Raw genomic sequence first — 19,630 nt, 5'->3', positions numbered from 1 at the left:
ACTTTGGATCTTTCTCCTTTAACATCATACTGACACTTAGGTGTCATCCTTCATGCTCATGGGGGTCAATGAATCTTTTGACAGCTGTGAAGAAATAAAGGCCAAAAATTTGAATTAGGTGCACTAACTTCAAAGTAACTAAGCAGGAAAAAAAATAAAATAAACAGTAGCTATCATTATGAAAGGTAGGGAAGTCTGATAGATTAAGTATGGGAAGAAGGAAAAAAATTCTTGAATTGTAACTCACCTTTTCCACCAGCTTCCTGTACAGCCTCATGTAAATTACTAAACCAAACAGTGGTTAGTTACCTACAATTTGGAGATTCTGTTACTATTTATTAGTGATGCTTGAAAGATCTTTATGGACTTTACATATTATTCATTATATACTAATAATTTTAATGGTTATTTTCCTAGTAAATTCTACTTAAGTTTTAATATAATTTGCAGGGGAAAAAACCTGAGAGAACTTAAACTGCAATCTTTATACAGATATTCTCTATGTTTTGTTTGACATTTTACAAATTGTCAACTCCTTTTCACAACACTAACTCCTGACAAGAAGGCTAAACATATTTGCAATATTTGTCTTTTGCTGCACTCTGCTGGAACAATCCATTTTTCAACTGAAAGTAATGTTGTTACACATACAATGGAAATGAAAAAAACAGAGTCAAAAAAACCAGGAAACTTATTTCTTGTAGAAATAGACTGTCACGCAGCATAGGTATTTTTCAAACCAGGAGTTGGACATTTAAATCCATATTTTGTTGTCTAATAGGAACATCCCATTTGCAAAGACTCTGAGCACTTGCAACTAATCTAACTGAACAGGAAAACAGAGGGCTCTCTAACGCTCACAGTAAAACTACAACAAAGTAAATGGCTAAACAAGGAACTGAAAAGCCTCTTGGAACAAAAATTGGAAAACTCTGGACTTGCATGCACCATTTTAAAAATCCTCTGCCTGATTATATTTAAGAAAATAAATCTATGTATGCACAGAAACTTACCCTTTCCATTCATTCCTCCTTATAATAATAGTAAACACTGGTAAGTTATTACACCATTTACATAAAATGACAACACTTTGAATCTCTTCAAAAAAATCACTACAATTTAGTAGACTTTTTATGCAATTCTAAAATTTGCAGTCTCATTTGTTACATTAAAAAATAAAAACTGAAAAAGTCTACTTGGGCACAACTAGAGAACAAACATCAGTTTATGTTAACAGTCACAGTGCTATTAAGTGCAGAGATTATTTATTCTGGTTGAGGATCTGCTCCAGAATTACCCAAACACGCCATATTTCAAATGCAATGTGTCCTCCTGTTAGAAAAATGCACCAGTGGTCAACATAAAGGGTCAACCCCCCCACACACACATACACACACACACAAAGAGTAAATCCCTTTGCATTGACCATAAACTTCCAAAGAACTGAAAGGGGAAGTAACTAACACAGATGCAATGGAACAGAAATGTCACAAGCTTGTTCTAGCAGTCTTTGGAGGGCAATGAGGAAAAGCTTTCACCCTTATACCTGTCTTGGGAGTTGCAAATACAGATGTTGGCACCAGTTCCAGAACACAAAACATACTTTTCAATTTTTACTAATACCTGCTAAAATTGTATCTTGGCCTGTTTGCATGGAAAGAAAATTAAGGAATGACCCTTCTTAATACTCTGTAATCCACATAAATCTCAAAAACTCTTCTTAGGGAAAGGTTTCCACAGAACATTTCTTTTGTAAAAAGCAACAGGGCCTCTTGGTCAGTTAGTGCCTTTACAGATTGCCTGGCTGATGAAGAACAAGAATATAGGCAATAACCAACAAGTCATCCAAACTTTTCACAGGAATAACCATTACTTAAGTAATGGTTTAAGAGCACACACTTATAAAATCTATAAACAGCGACACAGAAAACAAAATGTGAAAAAGGTTTGCTTAAAAACTATCTACTTCAAAAGTTAAACTACTTAGCCTAATATTGGGCAGGCTTCACTGTTAATGGACTGCTGGGATTTCTTTCCCCATCTCCGTACTCCCCCTCCAGCAGCCCCGCCGCAGCAACCACCCCCCCCCCAAAAAAAAGAGCATTTAATAAAATACCAAAGGCAAAACATTCCCTTGGTCTATGACCAGATCTCACATAGGAGATTAAAAAAAAAAAAAAAAGAGAGAAAGAAAGAAAAAAGAAAAAAAAGAAAGAAACTATGAACGAAATGAAGACTTGTGTTTTTCCCCATTTGTCTCTAATGCCTTCCTAAAAGTAAAAGATTAATATAAGCAGAGAGTTATCCTTCAAATTGTAACCGTGTCAATCTCTTCAGCTTTCAGACTGTAACATACCAACATAAGCAAAGAATGAGTGAAACAACTCTTTACAGACATCGAGCTTCTAAAAGCAAATGAGAATTTCAGTCAGCACTTTAAGAATCAGATAAGGATAATAAGAACTGAGTAGTGAACTGCTAGACTAGCTAGGAATCAAGTCAGGTAGAAAAATCTGTGTTAGACAAGCTCCAACTACTGTGGATCTCAGAAAACATAAATTGTGAAATGAAGCATAGTATCTTTGAATACGGCAGGTAGTTTCACACCCTGGCATTCTAATTAACTGCAATTATAAACTACAATCTGTTTACATGCTTGTATACAAATGGAAAATTAGCAAAATACAATGCAAAAATAATATAATACAGATGGATAAATGCTGAAAATTAAGTCAACCTGAAACTGTTCACAACTTCTGCATTTTATAATTTCTCATACATTTCGAAAGGAAAGCATGCAGAAAAAAGCAGTTCTTACATTTGTCAAAAACAGATGTTTTAATAAACTGTACTCCTTATGAATCTGACCAAACATAGACGTGTTTCTAACAAGAGGTAAAAATCTGAAAGACAGCTATTAGTAGCCAACAAATAATCTGCTTTCTATTTATTTCCACAAGAACAGCAAAAAAAAATTAGTGCTTCAGATACTGATTAGATAGTGATAGAAGCCAAAAGGAGTATCTGTAACTAGAAGACGGAACATACTGAAACAGAACAGCCTTTTTAAAAATACGTATTAAAGACAGACTTTCAGCTGCTTATTAGAACACAGTAGATAGCTAATGCACTGCAGCAAACTCCTTAAAGAGAAATGAAAGAATAAGTAAAATTCAAGAAGTCCAGTTTTCCACTTTTCTTCACAGCAAAGCATGGAATTTGCTTCAAATTCTGAAACCCATTTCAAATTAGAACAGAAGCAAGGGCTACTGTTTTCTTTAACGTGACAGATCTAATTAGCTTGCAAATATTTAACCAATAGCTAGAGGTTGCTCTTTAAGTAGTAAATAATGAGGAGTAATTAAGGTAGCAAAGGCAAAAGGTTACTAATTTAGGCATTTCTACGGTGTAGTGTTTAAATTACAGGTTTTATACAAAATGCATGGGCCAATGCACAAGAAAAAGAATCCAATTTTAATGGAATGCAGAACAAATTAACATTTTAACATTATAATACTACTCAGTTGTATAATGGGATTTTGCTAAGTGTCACAGAACAGAAAATAAAAGTATCACTCCAAGGTATGCTTGTTAAACTCTTCAGGCTAAATAGATTACAGGCTTACTGACAGCAGTAAATAGACACATTGTAACATGAAAGACTCCGAATTCAAAGGTCTTTAATAGGTGTAGGTTTGGGGGGGTTTTCTCCTCAAGTAAATTGGTGCAAAGAGTATAAACAATGAACAAGATAAGAATATCTTATCCATATCAAATACTTTCAAATTTCATAAACAGAAAGAGAAAGCTTAAAAAAAAACAAAAAAAAAAAAAAAAAAAAAAACACCTTTAGAAACACCCCAATTCCTGTAATATATAAGGTCTCCTTTTCTACTTCTCCTTCCCCTTCCTATGTTACAGGAATCTACACTAGCAAGCACACTCTTCAGCACCTGTACATAATGTTTTCTAGGCTGACTAAGGGCTTTTTGGAAAAATAAGGAATACAGCACTTATACTCAAAACCTGACACCCTGACTTAAGCATCCTGGTCACCATCCAACAAGGGACTTAAGCAGATGCTTAACTTTAAGATGGCTAAATAATTCCAATTTTGTGTCCACAATAAATTGCCAGTATTAAAACAAAAAACTGCAGCCACAAAACTTTGTCAAAAAACCAAAGACAGTAGGCATGGCAATTTATTTCAAACTTAGAGAAAATAAACCCAGATCATCCAAATTATGATATGGCCATGTGATTTATTTCAGATTTATTTGTAAAACTCCCTTAAATATATCAATATGATTTAAAACGTGTAAAAGTAAATTGCCCAGTATATGTATTTCAAAACTATTTACTGATGTGTTACTGTAACTTGAATATATTGTCATTCTTGCATAGAACTAGCATAGCTTCAGAGCTTCTAACTTTAATTGCACTCTTTCAAAAGTTTGTTTACTCAAAAATAAGCAGAATAGAAAGAAGTTTTTATTTCATAAAAACCTTAAAATAACTAGCATACTCAGCTATACCGTCTGTTTGCTTTCTGACCTCTGACTCCACAGTTCATTGCACCACCTTTTCTTGCATTAGCAATCTTTTCCTTTTTCATACCAGTTTAAATTGCCCACAATAGAATAATTAAAAGCTTCCCAATGTAGAATTACTAATTACGTGGAAGGTACCAGTTAAGTACAACTGAAACACACTTTAGATCTGTGAGATGCCAACCGGCAAAAAGAACTGGAGAAAAATGTTCTTTCCCCCTTTGTTTTCTTGGCAATTTACAGATTTAGCCCATAGTTCTATTCCAGTATAAACTTTTCCTTTTATTAGAAAGATTTAAACTCAAAAAATGACCACACAAGTTACTTTTTTCCTCAGAGAGGTAGTGGCTAGACCAGGAGCTCTGAGTTAAGATTGTGCTGACTGCAAGGAATATATAACTAAAGAGAGTAAGCTTCAAAAAAGTCACAACTCTACTATTTAATTTTTTGCGTTCTATCATGCATAATCGGCAAGGTGAGACTGATTCAGATGCTTGTTCTCTGTAAAGTTAATGAAAATAAGCAGTTGCAGGGCCTGATGTAAGATGATTTCAGATTAAGTGAGCAGATAAAATAACTTAGTGTAGCTGGAATTGTAACTAACCCCTGTTTAGATATCTAACTCAAACCAAAATCTGCAAGCATTAGATAAGTTTTTAGTCAGTTTAATCCTAAGATTTAATGCCCAGTATTTTTTTTTCCTAATCAGGATTTGGAATAAAATGCTAATAGCTTACATGGTACCCATTAAATCCCTTTATACTAAATCTAATGGAAATGTAGCTCTCCTCCTTACTGTGCGCTGAATTGCTGCTATAATGAACATACGACTCAGCAGTGAACCCAAACATGAAGAGCTCTGTGGCATTTCCCTGAATCTGAGCGTTAATATCTTTGAAATATTTACTTGGCGTGAATTTGAAACCAACATATACTTGCTATCCAAACGCAACGAACAACTCTCATTTCCCGTAAATCAGAGAAATCAATATAACTTATTGTAAGCTACACAAGCAAATGATCTAGTTGATTATGTTGTTATTTCAGGTATCTCAAGGCACAGCACCTGTGCTCATGCTGGTAAAAGTATAATAAACATCCAAAAGCAAACTATTAAAACATCATCAGAAGATTTTTTGATACTGCATGAAGAAATAAACCAACATTTATATTAGTTTGATAATCATCTAGCAACTCATCATGTCTCGGTCACCTAGTTAAAATGATCAATTTCACAAATATCATATATTCTAACTTGCCACATAGCCAACATATCTTCATCACGTACACTCATTAGTTGTTCTCAGTTATATAGCTTTCATGCCTCCATTTATTTGGCACTGCACTATTACAGCACTGAAATAGAAATATTCCTAGAGACTGAAATACAGTGATTTTCTGTCTTTCTATGAAGACATTATGAAATTTTTCTTCAGATTTTGACCACCATACTGTATAGCACTTCCTCTCTTGCTTACAGAGCCTACCTTTCCCTGTGAAAGAGCCTGTAAATAATTTAAGTTTCAATGTAGGTATCATGTAGGTATCTCATACACTATATTTCATATTGTCAGATATGACAGAAATTTCTTTCAATGTAGTAAGACTTCTCAATATTCCCTTCTACTGAGAACTGTAGCCATCTGGTTCCATTTGCACTCAATACAAATGCACTCAGGCTCTTTCAGTCCCTTCAGAGATCCCTAATATATGATCTGGACTATGTATACTGGGCCTAGGACAAGAGCTGTAGCCTTACAAAGCAGTGTCATTTATTCTCCTTAAAAAAGGTATTAGATCTTCCACTGTAAGATGAATGATAGAATTCACTTCTTCACTTCACTTCTTATTAAGGCTATTGCCTTTATATTCTAGAAGATACAATCTCCTCTATACTCCTGAGCATCAATCACAGTTTGAGGAATCCTCTGACAGGTTGGTGGTGGAACAGCTCTAAAATGCGAGTCATACACAGGAAAAATTACACCTCTAGCTCTTCAGTACTCTGAATGGAGTAATGGGTCCCCAAACCTGGCCATTCACAAGTTCAAAGGGAGAAACATGGGAAGTAGGACTGTGTGCTGTGTGACATGGCACATCGTAGCTGGTGTCCACCTTTGAGGAGAATGTGACAGGCCAGACGGACTGAATTCAGTCCTAGTTGAGGCATTTTGTACTGTACACACACACACACACACACACACACACACACACACACACACACACACACTGCTTCCAACTCCTTTCTCTCAGGCTGGTTGTCCTGTTTTCAGCTCCTAGACAAGTCTTCAGCTCTTCTCCCTAATGAAAAAACCTTGCTGAGGATAGAAATACCAGTTTCATCTATTTGTCCCACAAACTGTGGGAAAAATCAAAGCCTTATTTAAGACTAGTCTCTCTTCAGAACAAATGATTGCTAGCAAAAACTAAAATACTGAAGAGTTGTGCCAGCAATCTCAATATATGCTTTCCAAGTACAGCTACTTTCAGACATTTTTTGACTGTATCTTCAAATAAACAGGGGCTTTCATGACATTGTATGTATTCCACTGTTAAAGCCATATAAGTCTTAAGCAAACAGAAACATAACATTATCTGAACACCAGTAAAATAGAGAATTTTAATTACGTGTAATAGCCAATAAGTTACTTTTAGTGGCTATGAAAAGAATAAAATGCTACATTTTGCAGAAACAGCAATAAAATAAAAAAAGCTAAATATAACTCCTCAAAGGAACAGTATATTTATTTAAGCTAAAAAGAGCTAATTTATATTATAAGTGTAGGTCTCACTGACATTATCAGGGGAAAATGACTATTACAGAAGCGAGTGTGATATACAGCCTTTGAGTCATTCATGATAAACTCTAATGGTTTTGCTTTGAGGTAAAAGTCCTTACTAATCAGGCAATGAATCATTCCCATGTGTGTCAGACGTGTGACTCTAGAGAGAATACTCAATCATTAGTGATCAGTTTTGAGATTTTTATCAACTGACTAATAGGCAAGGAAAGGAGCTAAGAGAGGCCTGAACAAAGAATTAATGGACCTTTAATGAGATTCTGAACGTATTTTAGTGAATAGAACATAATGACTTTTAGTTGCCACTGACCACATATCAGTAGTAACCAAAATGATCCACACATTGCAAGTGTTAAAATAACTCAGAGACCTATATTCATATGTTTGTAAAAGATATTTTTAAGTAAAAATATTGTAAATGCCAATACTTATTTTGTATTGTGCCACTGTAACAGATCAAGACTTAGAAATAAAGAGTCTAGCTTCCTAAATCAATAGATGGAAGTGAGGTAAGAAAAGAAACGGGAAGGAAGTTTTTTATTCATTTCTTTAATATAACATGTGCTAGATCTGCATTAATACTAACTGTCAAGGAAGTAAAATGCTGGCTCTTATAACAGACACATAACGCTGAAAAGATGTTCAAAACAAGACTGAAAACTAAAATAAGAATGTGATGAATTACATGCATGTGCATGTATATATGCATATACATACATACACAAATACATATCCGTTTGTACTATTGCCTATAAATTGCCTATTGTCCTCCTAAGACCTACTTATTTGCCGCCTACATCTCTGTTATGAAATCACTATGGAAATATTAAAAGAAATTACTGTAACAGCTCAAGGTCACCTGAAGGATTTCCAGTTGCCTGAAATAAAACCTCGCTGATTCTAGGGGAGTCAATTTAATCGGGTGATTCTGGAATGAAGCCACAGGAATCAGGTTTGATATCAAAAGGAGGACTCATTTGGCAGTGGAGAAATCTTATTCTGAGAGTGAAGGAAAAAAGGAAACAAGCAAATAGAACAGAAAGAGAGAAGATTCACAATTCCTTTCAAAATGCAGTAGCAAAATCCATCTTTCTTGTTTAAGAGATAAAGTTAGATATTTCCATGTATGTCATAGTGGTTTCCACAAAGCTGTATGTTTCATGCAACCCAACAACAAAATGCACATGTGTGCATGTGCACATGTAAAAATTCCTTCACAGAACTTAAGTAACTGGACTCCAGGAACCTCTGAGCAAGAGAGATGCCAGATATGGGACTGAACCTAAAGCACATACCTAAAGACCCAGAAAAAGAGTATTGAAACTTCTACTGTCATAGCACCTGACCAGAGAAAGGTTATATTAGCTCTCCAGAGAAGGCTGAAGAGAGTCACAGAATTGTTCTAAAGTGGCAGACCATGAATCATCTCCAAACTAGGAGCCATATAACTGCATTAGTGAAGTGCTATGAATAAGGGGTATTGGTATGATTTTTGTTCAACACTGCACAGGCGCAAAGCTTCCAGATGGCAGTCTGTTCACATCTTCCTGGTGTGGAATATAGGTGAGGCAACTGTAAGACAGTTCATCCCCAGCCATAAAGACAAGCTAAAATCCCATCCCATAAATCAACCTCACTGGAATAATGCAGCTAAGGTTCTGCTGTGAAAACTGATCAAATGTGTTAGACAAGGATAAAATGTGCTTACATGGATATTTGGACATCTGTCAACTGTTAATTGAAATAATGATCTTCATCTGAGCATCTGATCTTGGGCATCAAGTGCCCAATCTTCAGAGAGGAAATCATACGATGCAGAATCAACAAGCTATCTCAGTCTTGATAGTGATATACACCCAAAACTGATTTTGCTTGCAAGCATCAAGTATTACTATAAAATGGACAAGAACTGGCATACACTACTTTAATACTAAAAATACTGCTTGACAAGGTTTCAACACTCTTGCTTCTTCACAAACCACAATGGAATAAAGATTTAACATGCATGATCAGCAGCACTAGGGTGCAAATTCCTTGCAATTGTCTTGTTGAAAGAGATGTACTCAAAGGGACTCTGACTTTAAGTTCCTTTAAGTATTGCCCAAAAATTCAGATTAATTACACATTCTGCTGAAACCTCAGGAAACATAAATATTTAGTGCACTTCCTATGGCCTCCTAAATTATGTCCATGGATACAAAAGATTTGCTTTTTCTCCATACATTTAACTTTGAAGGTTTATTGTATCATAGCTTTCTCTTTTTGGATGCTTTTCTAAAAAAACATTTACTTTACGCTTTTCCTCATGCTGAATGTTCTTTATGTGTGTGTATCTTAGAGTAAACTTAAATAAAGCTGCAAGTCAGACCCTACATTCTTTAATCAGGTGTTGCTCTAAAATCTCTCTTTCTTTCTAAGAAAAAGAAAACTGCTAATTTAGCTTTAAAGTTGGTTGTTTAAATGTCACCTTTTAAGACTAGGATAGATCCTGCCATGTGGCATGGATACTCCGTGTCATTCTGGAAACAACAGGAGTATTGAAAAGCTCTAGAAGGATCAGTCAGTTGCACGAAGAATTTTCCAGAAACATAGAACAAACTTAAGGATTCCTAAATATGAGTCCTGTGCTATGGCATGAAACTGAGCCAATGTCAGCTATGATTTGGTCCTGCTTTTTAGAAGTTGGAATTAATTCATATCACAATTGCTTAAATTCCATCTGAAAAACATGCAATAATCCATCTTTTTGTTTAAATTAAGCTACAATGCAGAACAGTTCTATGATGAAGATCAAAAAGTTCTGAAAACATTAGCGATACCTCTCTCAAAACCCCTCTCTCACACACGAAAGAGGAAGGGAAACTCTGAATACATTACTAATTTAAAAAGCCAGCACATCCATTTACAGAAGTCTGACTCCCAAATCTCTTGCAAAAACCCTTTGTCCCTCCAGCAGTCACTACTGAAACCTCAAGATCCCCAACAAACATTCAGGGCAAACTATTGAGACAGCTGTATTTCTCAGGGAGAGGTCAGATCACATATCTCAGGTAAAAGATGCTTTATCTACAGATAAAGCATTCTTGGTCACAGGTGACAAATTCTTGTACAGTTTACCACTGCACAAAGAGTTAAAACGGCTCTTCCTGACGGAAGTACCTTCCTTAGTCTAAAGTAGGAGTCATAGTATCTTTAATTGGAAGGAATTATCTTTGTTGACCACTTCTAAGAGATTGATGGAGAAACACTACATTGACTTTCCAATATTACTAGCAGTAAGAATGAAATAAACAAGACGGAAATGCTGAAGGGAGAACAGATGGGAGGGGGGTTTACACTGAAATTAATCTTTAGGAAGTGTGTACTTGTTCCTACTCCCTTTAAACAGCAACCTACGACCAGTTCTCCAAACTGGTAGGCTGTTTGAATATTCTGTCCCCTTGTTTCAAGAAATTTTTTATTAAGAAAAAACTACGGTATGTGTGAATCTCTGCAAGCTGCAATTCATAGCAGACCTCTCAAGATGCAAGACCAAGAATCAACCAAGATAAATAGCAACATATTCTAAAGAAAGCAGAAGGAACAGAACTGGACAACTTTGTTACAGAGAAAGATCTGAAAATTACCTCATAAGTCATTTTATTGTTGTTTGCAGCCAAGTATTTCTGTGAAACAAGCTTTTCAGTGACAACATAAATTAGACGACCACAAAAGAACAGAGAAAGAGAATTAGGAGAAAACAAGCAGAGCTGTGAGCATCAACTAGTTCTACCAGTTTTGTCTAAACCATGCTCTTACTAATGGCAAGTCACTCTCTTAAATTTATCCAGTGCCTTAAAGCAAGAAAGGCTAAAATATGTCAGTTAAAACATAAAGAACCACTACTGTAGTCAATGCAGTTGTTTGTAAGTCTAGTTTTCTAAGGTTATGCAAATGTGCTGTCCTTTTATATCCGACTGGATCTGTCAGATCATTCCTAGTAACTTTTGATTCCTATAACTACTACCGAGTTTTACAGAGAAATGAAGACCCAGACTCAGTAAGATCCCCTTCCTCCCCCCCTTTTTTTTTAATAATAAGCAGAGCAGGAGGGGAGAGAGACATGGCCAGCAGTCCCATTGAGACAGAGGTAAGAATCTTGACATTGTCCCTTGTTTGGTTAGTTAGTACTGCCAGTCAGCACAAGTGCTCCGGCTTGACAGCTAGCACACACATAATGAGAGCTGCAAGTGTGTTGCTGGGGGCCAAGAGTAAGTATTGAGATTTCAATATTAGAAAACTCAAGAGAGCTAGAGATTTTATGGAGGGATCGAGAAGCCTTATAATGTGGGAAAACCTGAGGAATTACAACAGTGCCATCAAAGAATCGGAAGGGTTTACAATGGAAGTGTAGGGATACAGGACACAAATCCATTAGCTTCATCATTTGTCTTAATTTTACAACATTTTACTGTAATGCAATGCAATGTAATGTAGTAGATTGCATTGTCATTTCATCTCTTAAAGCATGAATACAGGAGAAGATCGAACAGTTCATCAAATTGGCCGAACAACGGTTAGTGATGTGTAGGAGAACTACACCCTGTATTTCAAATCCATCTCTCCTCTTTTTTCCCTAAAAAAGAATAACCACAGTAATCTTCTAAATACAGTTATTGAGTGAAATACAGCTTAGTAGTAAACATCGTTAGTAGTACTCAGATTCACTGGGTTGAAATCCGTGTGAGTTGAAAGAAGAAAGTGAATCTTCTGATGCTTATGATCCTTACTGTTAATTCCTACTTGCACCTGTCAAGAGTCAACGTATGAAAATTATAATTCCAGAGCAATCACCTACAGCTAATTGCCAAACTATGATTTCTTTAACATGACAGAAAATACACTGTAGAGATTAAGATCATTAAATTAGACTTTCAAGCAATAACATATCTCCAGTAAGTGAGCATTATACAAAGAACAAACTGTTTACAACAGCTACCATAAAACTTGCTGAAATTTCATTTCATATTTAAAGTCCTTCTTTAAGCTACCAAATGTCTATGCAATCTTAACTGCTGTTCAGTTGTTTACGTATTTATCTAATTAAATTATTTTCTTAGAACAAGAAAAAGCAGTGTGTCCGATTGCACAGGTAATTTTTTTAAACTAGTGCTCAAGAAACTACCTCAGACATAAAAATAGCATCTGTTTCAAACTGATTTTCCAGTATTTTCACAGTGTCTTCCTAAAAATCACTCATAAATGTCAGAAGAATGACATTTCCTTTGTCTAATGTACAAGACTACTACTCTGTAATAGCTTTCCTCTTCCTTTTAAAGAAGGCCACCTTACGTAGCTGTTAACTGTTGCAATACTCACTCAAATCTATTAGATTTATAGCATTAATTCAAAAATACAAATTATAGGAGATAAGATTAAATAGGAATATAAAAACAAAAAGAAGTCTTTCACTCCTGCAGATACTGAAGCCTGCTTATATGTATTATTGTGAGCACAAAAAGGTAAGGGCTATGGTTTACTTACAATGAACCCATTAGTAATTTTATTGTAGCACTGAATACATCCTGCCTTGGTGCTCATTTATAAGGACTAATAGAAAAATTAGATCACAGCTAGAAATGCATTTTACCAGAGAATAAAATGCAGTCTGATTAATTTTCTCTGGCTTAGTATCTATAGCTTTAACATATATATATGTTATACATCTACATATATATCACACACATACAGATTTGCTTGATGGAATTGAACACCTGAAAATTAACATCTACGATCTACTTCAATTGTAGAATTCAAATTAGCTCACCAATTCATTAGCAGCTTGGCAAAGAAAAAGGACTGTACAAAACACACAGATGTCAAACATATGCAATGAAATTACGAGACCTGAATATTCACGATCATTTGATTTGTACTAAAAATGCTTCACATGAAGGTTATACATCTTCTGCATAAGTACTCTGATGCAAAATAAGCAGTATGGGGCACCTTTATATCAGTGTAGATTTGGAGAGATCGTGAAGTTATACCATTATACTTACTAACCCATAATAGATATTCTATTAAGAAATAACATATATATGCTAGAGTTTCGGTCTTGGAGATTCTGTGTGGAAAAAAAAAAACTTTTAATCAATAACTAATCAAATAAGATATTCTCACTAACTGTAAACTCCCAAGTGTTCTTGATGAAACAGTTTGGAATGCACTATAAAAACAAGTATGTGCATCTGCCTTCTGACCACAAAATCCAATTTAAAAAGTAACAAATGAAGGTTTTCTTTTGTACATAATCGATTATGTTAGTGAAAAGGGGAGGGGAAGGATGCAAATTATTTTCTCCTATTTAAACATAATTTAACATAAGGGAAGAAATCAGGCTTTTAGACACTGATAAGCAATAGAATAAAAATAGTAATTTCTATCTAATATTTAAATTATTTGTAGGATTTTTCATCATGCCTATTTTATTACAAAAATATTAAATCTTTTACTTTACTTTCATTGAGGGTTCAATTCAACTTCCATTTAAGCCAATAAAAGCCCTTCCACTAACTTCTATGGAGTATGGATTTTCATTCTTTACTGAATACATTCTCCAATAAGAAAACTACCAAACAGAACCAAACGTGCTCAGAACGGACTTTTCCAAAAGAAAGAAAAAAGATATGTTTTCATATCATGCATACAAAAATTAGTATTCTCAAGAAACAGTAATATTCATTTCAATGTCAAAAAGACTATAGGTTAAAAGGATTTTTGGAATGAGAGTTTGTACTGTTCATATTTATGCAGCTTCATTATTCCTTCTCTACCAAAAAAGTATAGGCAGTATTTTGAATGCTTTAAATATTTGTGTTAAATATACTTGTTCAAATAATAAAGACAGAAGATTAAACTGACTTTTAAAAGGGAAAAATAGAAGTAATATCTTTTTCAATGCATAGGAAATACCCAACCAAGCAATTTCACTTCATCCAAATAGCAAAGAGGTAATATTAAAACCTACCACAGCACTCGCTTCCAAAATATTCAGTCGTAGTATCCCTATGGTAATTACTATTTTACTACATGCTTATCTGTGACAAAAAAATAAAAATAAAAAAAAATCCTGCTCTGCAGAGAAGGACCTGAAGATCCTAGTGGACAACAAGCTGACCATGAGTCAGCAATGTGCCTCTATGGTCAAGAGGGTCAATGGTATCCTGGACTGTATTAGGCAGAGGATTTGCCAGCAGGTCAAGGGAGCTGATCCTACCCCTCTTCTCAGCCCTGGTGAGGCCAGATCTGGAGTACTGCGTCCAGTTCTGGGTTCCCCCATATAGCAGAAATATAGAGCTACTGGAGCAAGTTCAAAGAAGGGCTACTAAGATGATTACGGAGCATCCATCGTATGAGGAAAGGCTGTGAGAGCCGGGCCTGTTTAGCCTGGAGAAGAGAAGAATGACAGGGGAGCTTACCAATGTACACAAATATCTTAAGGGAGGGTATAGAGAGGATAGGACCAGATTCTTTTCAATGGTGCCCAGCAATAGAATGAGAAGCAACAGATACACAGGAAATATGGTCTAAACATGAGAAAAAACTTCTATACTGTTACAATAACTCTGGAAGAGGTTGCCCAGAGAGATTGTGGGGTCTCCATCCCTGGAGACATTCAAAAGCTATCTGGACACAGTCCTGGACAACATGCTCTAGGTGACCCTGCTTGAACGTGAGGGTTAGACTAGGTGATCTCCAGAGGTCCCTCTTCCAACCTCAACCATTCTGTGATACTTCCAGAATGTACATCTATATTAATGACATGATTTTGGTCATATTGTCAGAGCTGATATTTCAATTCAAGTGCTTAAGAAAATTGTCAAGCACATCTCAGTTCCTTACATTTAAAGGCAACAGTTATGCATATCAAAAACAGACTCAAGAGACTCACTTTATTTAGTTGATCTTTGGAGCTTGATCTAGTTGTGCCATTTCAAAGTGCTAAAGAATCACTTCTCTGTCAACAATACTTAGTACTTCAAGCAAGCAAAAAAAAAAAAATCACTTTAAAACTTAAACCGTCTCATGGTATACTCATTAATACAAAAGATAGAAATAACTCTTTAGTTAATCATACATGGAAGGGTAATTTTCTCTAATTTACAGAATAGTTTTCCTAATGTAAACAGTAAAAATATTTTTCCTTAACACCTTCATGTTTTTAATTGTCATCATATACAAATGCAACAGCATGTAGTCTTGTTTCCAGAAAGGAATCTAACTGTGACACATCATCTCTGATAGGACAGGTTAGAAAATATATATCAGATCCTCCAGCAGAAACATACAAAATGCCATAAAGTGACTGCTTAGCAAAGGGGATGCATCATGGAACAAGGGTTATTCCAAAGCACTGCAGGGCTGAGGCAGGAAAGAAAAAGTCTGGGTTTCGTCCTTCTTGTGTACTCCCAGTATGGGGATGGTTTAGGATTAAATTGAAAAAAACAAAAAGTTATTCTGCAGCTATTGCATTCTGAAATGATTAGAACATAGAAACCTCCTAAAGGAAGGACATGGTCAGCCTCAGACTATTTTGTTGTGAATGTTACAACAGCCAAACCATTCCACCAGTTTACAGTGTATCATAAAATATTTACACAAGCTATGAACTATAAAATATTTTCACATGAACTATAAAATATTTACACTATCAACATCAGTTAGGAAAGAATGATGTGCTGTCAAGTTGGTGTGACCCAGGAGTAAAAATTTTGTGGTTGTAGATTAAATAAAACCATAGCAAATCATCTGGAAACTTACAGGGAATATTAGGTTAAACAAATTACTGCTTCCTGGTCTCTTGGATGGTAAACGTAACCAGGAAAGCAGAGCTTATATGCTTTAAACTAAGTTTTACCAACAACATAAAGAAAGTTTAGGTTCACAATCAAACTGCACTGACCTCTCTGAATGTTCCTTCTAGCAAGGTGTCCAGATGTTGAAGAGGAGCAGGAGTTTTGTCTTTGAATCGTGTCAGTAGTCGCCGCTCAATAGCTCTAAACTGTACAGCCCTTTCAGATAACAGCTCCTGCAATTTTTCAGCATTCAAACGTAGCTGCAATTTAAGGGTTTTCAAGAATTCAGACTAAGGGTCATATACATCCTATATGCACATTCCTAATGAAACAGGAGAACAATAATAAAATTCTTGGGAGAGTAAGTATTCATTCAAATGTGATTATGTTGCCCATGCCAGTTTCTTACTGATGTGGTTATTTCAGACTTTCTGAAACAAGAGTGGAAAGAGTTGCCACTGAAATCACAAATAACTGTTGACAGTCACAATCTGTAATAATACATAAGAATGTCAGCAAGAAGTCTAATGACAAGAATGAAATTTCATCACTCTCAGAGTGGATCTCTCAGGGCTTCTCCTTGGCTTGGCCTGCTATTTATGACACATACACACAACTTAGTAGATGTGATAATCATTGCATTAGAAAATAAAAGATAATACTTTATGTTCAAAGGAATAAAGTTCTGTGTGATTGAATGATCATTTTTTTCTGAGTGAAATCCTTTTTCCTTTTTATGTATATATCGATCAGGTATGGCAACCAACTCTCTTAAAATGTTCACAAAACTTTGACAAGACTGTATATCAAATGCCTAGATGATAAGAATTCCTCCTTTATCTTTATAATCACCCTTTCATTCTCTACTACATGCTTCTGCAACATAAAAATCTTAATAAGAGTGAGCCACCTTCAGGAGAGGCTTTTCATCGTCATCTGCATGACCAAACTGGCAGGTAAAGATAATTCATTTATTTCATACCTCCTCTGGTAAATGTGTTCATGTTTGCACGATGCTTTTAGAAGGGAAGCTAGTATTTTAAAATCTAAAGGTACTTTTCATATAACTACCAAGATGATTCTGCTGAAACAAGTGCTCATGACTTCATTATTATAGACTAGTAAAATAGCATATGATCAAAGACAAAATTTAGAAACAATCTTACAATTAACATGATGTTAGTGAATGAAGAACCTATGGCTTCTGTACACAGAGCCAGTGAACTAAACAAGTACCCCAATTTGTATCATTTGCAGACTGTGATTGGCAAGCACAAGTAGTTCATGCACAAGGGTTGTTTCAAAGGCAAGACATACTCCACATGCTAAAAGCTAAACAGAGAATGAGATCTTTTTCAGCATTATCTTAGATACAGCTTCCTATTTTCTGAAAGGCATTAGCTGTGTGTCACAGCTATGCAATTTTAACCTAATTAATCTTAGCAGTGACTTACAAACAACTTTGTACTAAGGAAACTGTTAGTTAGCTATCCATGTATTATGTAACATACCTCAAAATGTCGATCAATTAGTTCAAAATATTCTTCCAGGGGAACTGAACCAGAAAAGGTACACACAAAGTCTTTGCAATTTTGCTTCTTGAAATGTTCTTCAAGTCTAAGTGTGAGCTCTTTTGCTATTAGCCAAAGGTCTTCTAACTGATCACTCTGGATTCTGTATCGTTCTTTAAAAAGAAGATTAAATACAAGACTAAATTTAAACCATATATATTCACTATATAAGATAATTTAGTTAAAACAGAGAAATTTAATGCAGTTGTTAAATACATCTAAAGTCTGTACTAGAGGTTGTAATAACGGATACTTGTTCAATGGTGTTAAAGAAACATTTATATCTTATTCAGATAAGATAGTCCTAAATTCTCCCTCTTTCATCCTAACTTCAATAGGTAATCTTTGTAGCAGACAAGTAAGTTTTAGGACCTCAGTCTTGTTTCCCCAAAAGGTCTGAACTCTCTAGGTCTGATGTAATTTTCCAGAACAGTTACTTTTAAATTTTACGGTCTAATTTTACACCTGTTTATTACAAATATTAAGAAATAGTAACATACTTATTTTCTTCCTTTTCTTGAGGGTATGAAAGTATTTATTGCTTCAGGATTATTTACTGCAGAGTACAGGTCTGTTCATGAAGCACAAAGACTATGAAGAACTATCATAATATGGAAATAAGAAGACAAGAAATTCCTCAAATATAAGGAGAATTACCGGACGATAAAAAGCCTTAACAACAGACTGCCAGCAATTCTCTGCCACAATACACTCTTAATGAACTTTGGTTGCCAGGCGAGGGGCAGAGTCAGGTTCAATTTACTTTGGATCAACAGGAAAGCTGAGCATCCCAAGCAGTTGACAGTAGTGGTAACCAACTAACCCCAATCCAGGTAAAAATCTCTTAATTGGAAACATAGGGTTCTTGTCATACAGTTGTGCTCAGTGGCGCACAGTCTACTTGAAGGCCTGTGGCTAGTGGAGTTCCCCAGGGCTCAGTACTGGCTCCCATCCTGTCCAACTTTTTCATCAATGATCTGCATGAAGGGACAGAGTACCTCCTCAGCACGTTTGCCAATGATACAAAACTAGGGTGAGTGGCTGTTACACCAGAGGGCTGTGCTGCCATTCAGAGAGACCGGGGCAGGCTGGAGAGCTGTGCGGAGAGGAACCTCATAAGGTTCAACAAGGGCAAGTGCAGGGTCCTGCACCTAAGGAGAAAAAAAACCCACGCACCAGTACGGCCTGGGGTCTGACCTGCTGGAAAGCAGCTCTGCTGAGAAGGACCTGAGGATCCTGGTGGACAAGTTGACCATGAGCCAGCAATGTGCCCTTGTGGCCAGAAAGGCCAATGGTATCCTGGGCTACATTAGGAAGAGTGTTGCCAGCAGGTCAAGGGAGCTGATCCTGCCCCTCTACTCAGCCCTGCTGAGACCTTGAGTACTGTGTCCAGTTCTGGACTCCCCAGTACAAGAGAGATATGGAGCTACTGGAGAGAGTCCAGCGCAGGGCTACAAAGATGATCAGAGAACTGGAGCATCCATCATATGAGGAAAGGCTGCGAGAACTGGGCCTCTTTAGCCTGGGGAAGAGAAGACTGAGGGGGAATCTTATGAATGTATCCCTTAAAGGAGGGTGTCAAGGGGATGGGGCCAAATTCTTTTCAGTAGTGCCATGCGACACTTACCAAGAGTTCTCACACAGTAAGTTTGATAATATATTTTCATTACATTTCTACTTCCTGCGATAGCTTCTAGTAGGAAACTGTTACTCATTCAGGAGTCACAGGCAACAATATCCAGTTTTGTTAGTACAATGCTTCACTTCAGAGACCGCTGATAGCAGTAGAAGGTGATTTCTAGCTATACAGTATACAGAGTGGCTTTGTAAGTGTGGCCAACTATCCTGTGGAATAAAAATGTCAATATAAC

At 35.9% G+C, this 19,630-nt stretch overlaps 1 protein-coding gene across 5 annotated transcripts in view; it reads right to left on the bottom strand.

Moving 5' to 3' along the window:
* The window catches only part of BBS9 (Bardet-Biedl syndrome 9), a 308,372-nt gene that overhangs the window by 207,941 nt on the left and 80,801 nt on the right, over nt 1-19,630 (bottom strand). For all 5 annotated transcript variants that reach the window (XM_062569543.1, XM_062569542.1, XM_062569545.1 and 2 more), the window contains 2 exons: nt 17,700-17,872; nt 16,296-16,448 (listed from right to left, as the gene is read on the bottom strand). In XM_062569543.1, coding sequence (XP_062425527.1) covers nt 16,296-16,448; nt 17,700-17,872 — 326 coding nt within the window. The remainder of the gene's footprint in view (nt 1-16,295; nt 16,449-17,699; nt 17,873-19,630) is intronic.

Source organism: Rhea pennata, chromosome 2 (genome assembly GCF_028389875.1).
Source record: "Rhea pennata isolate bPtePen1 chromosome 2, bPtePen1.pri, whole genome shotgun sequence".
Taxonomy (NCBI): Eukaryota; Metazoa; Chordata; class Aves; order Rheiformes; family Rheidae; genus Rhea; species Rhea pennata.
Note: the sequence above shows the minus strand (reverse complement) of the source record. Positions and strands in the feature narration are given on the sequence as shown.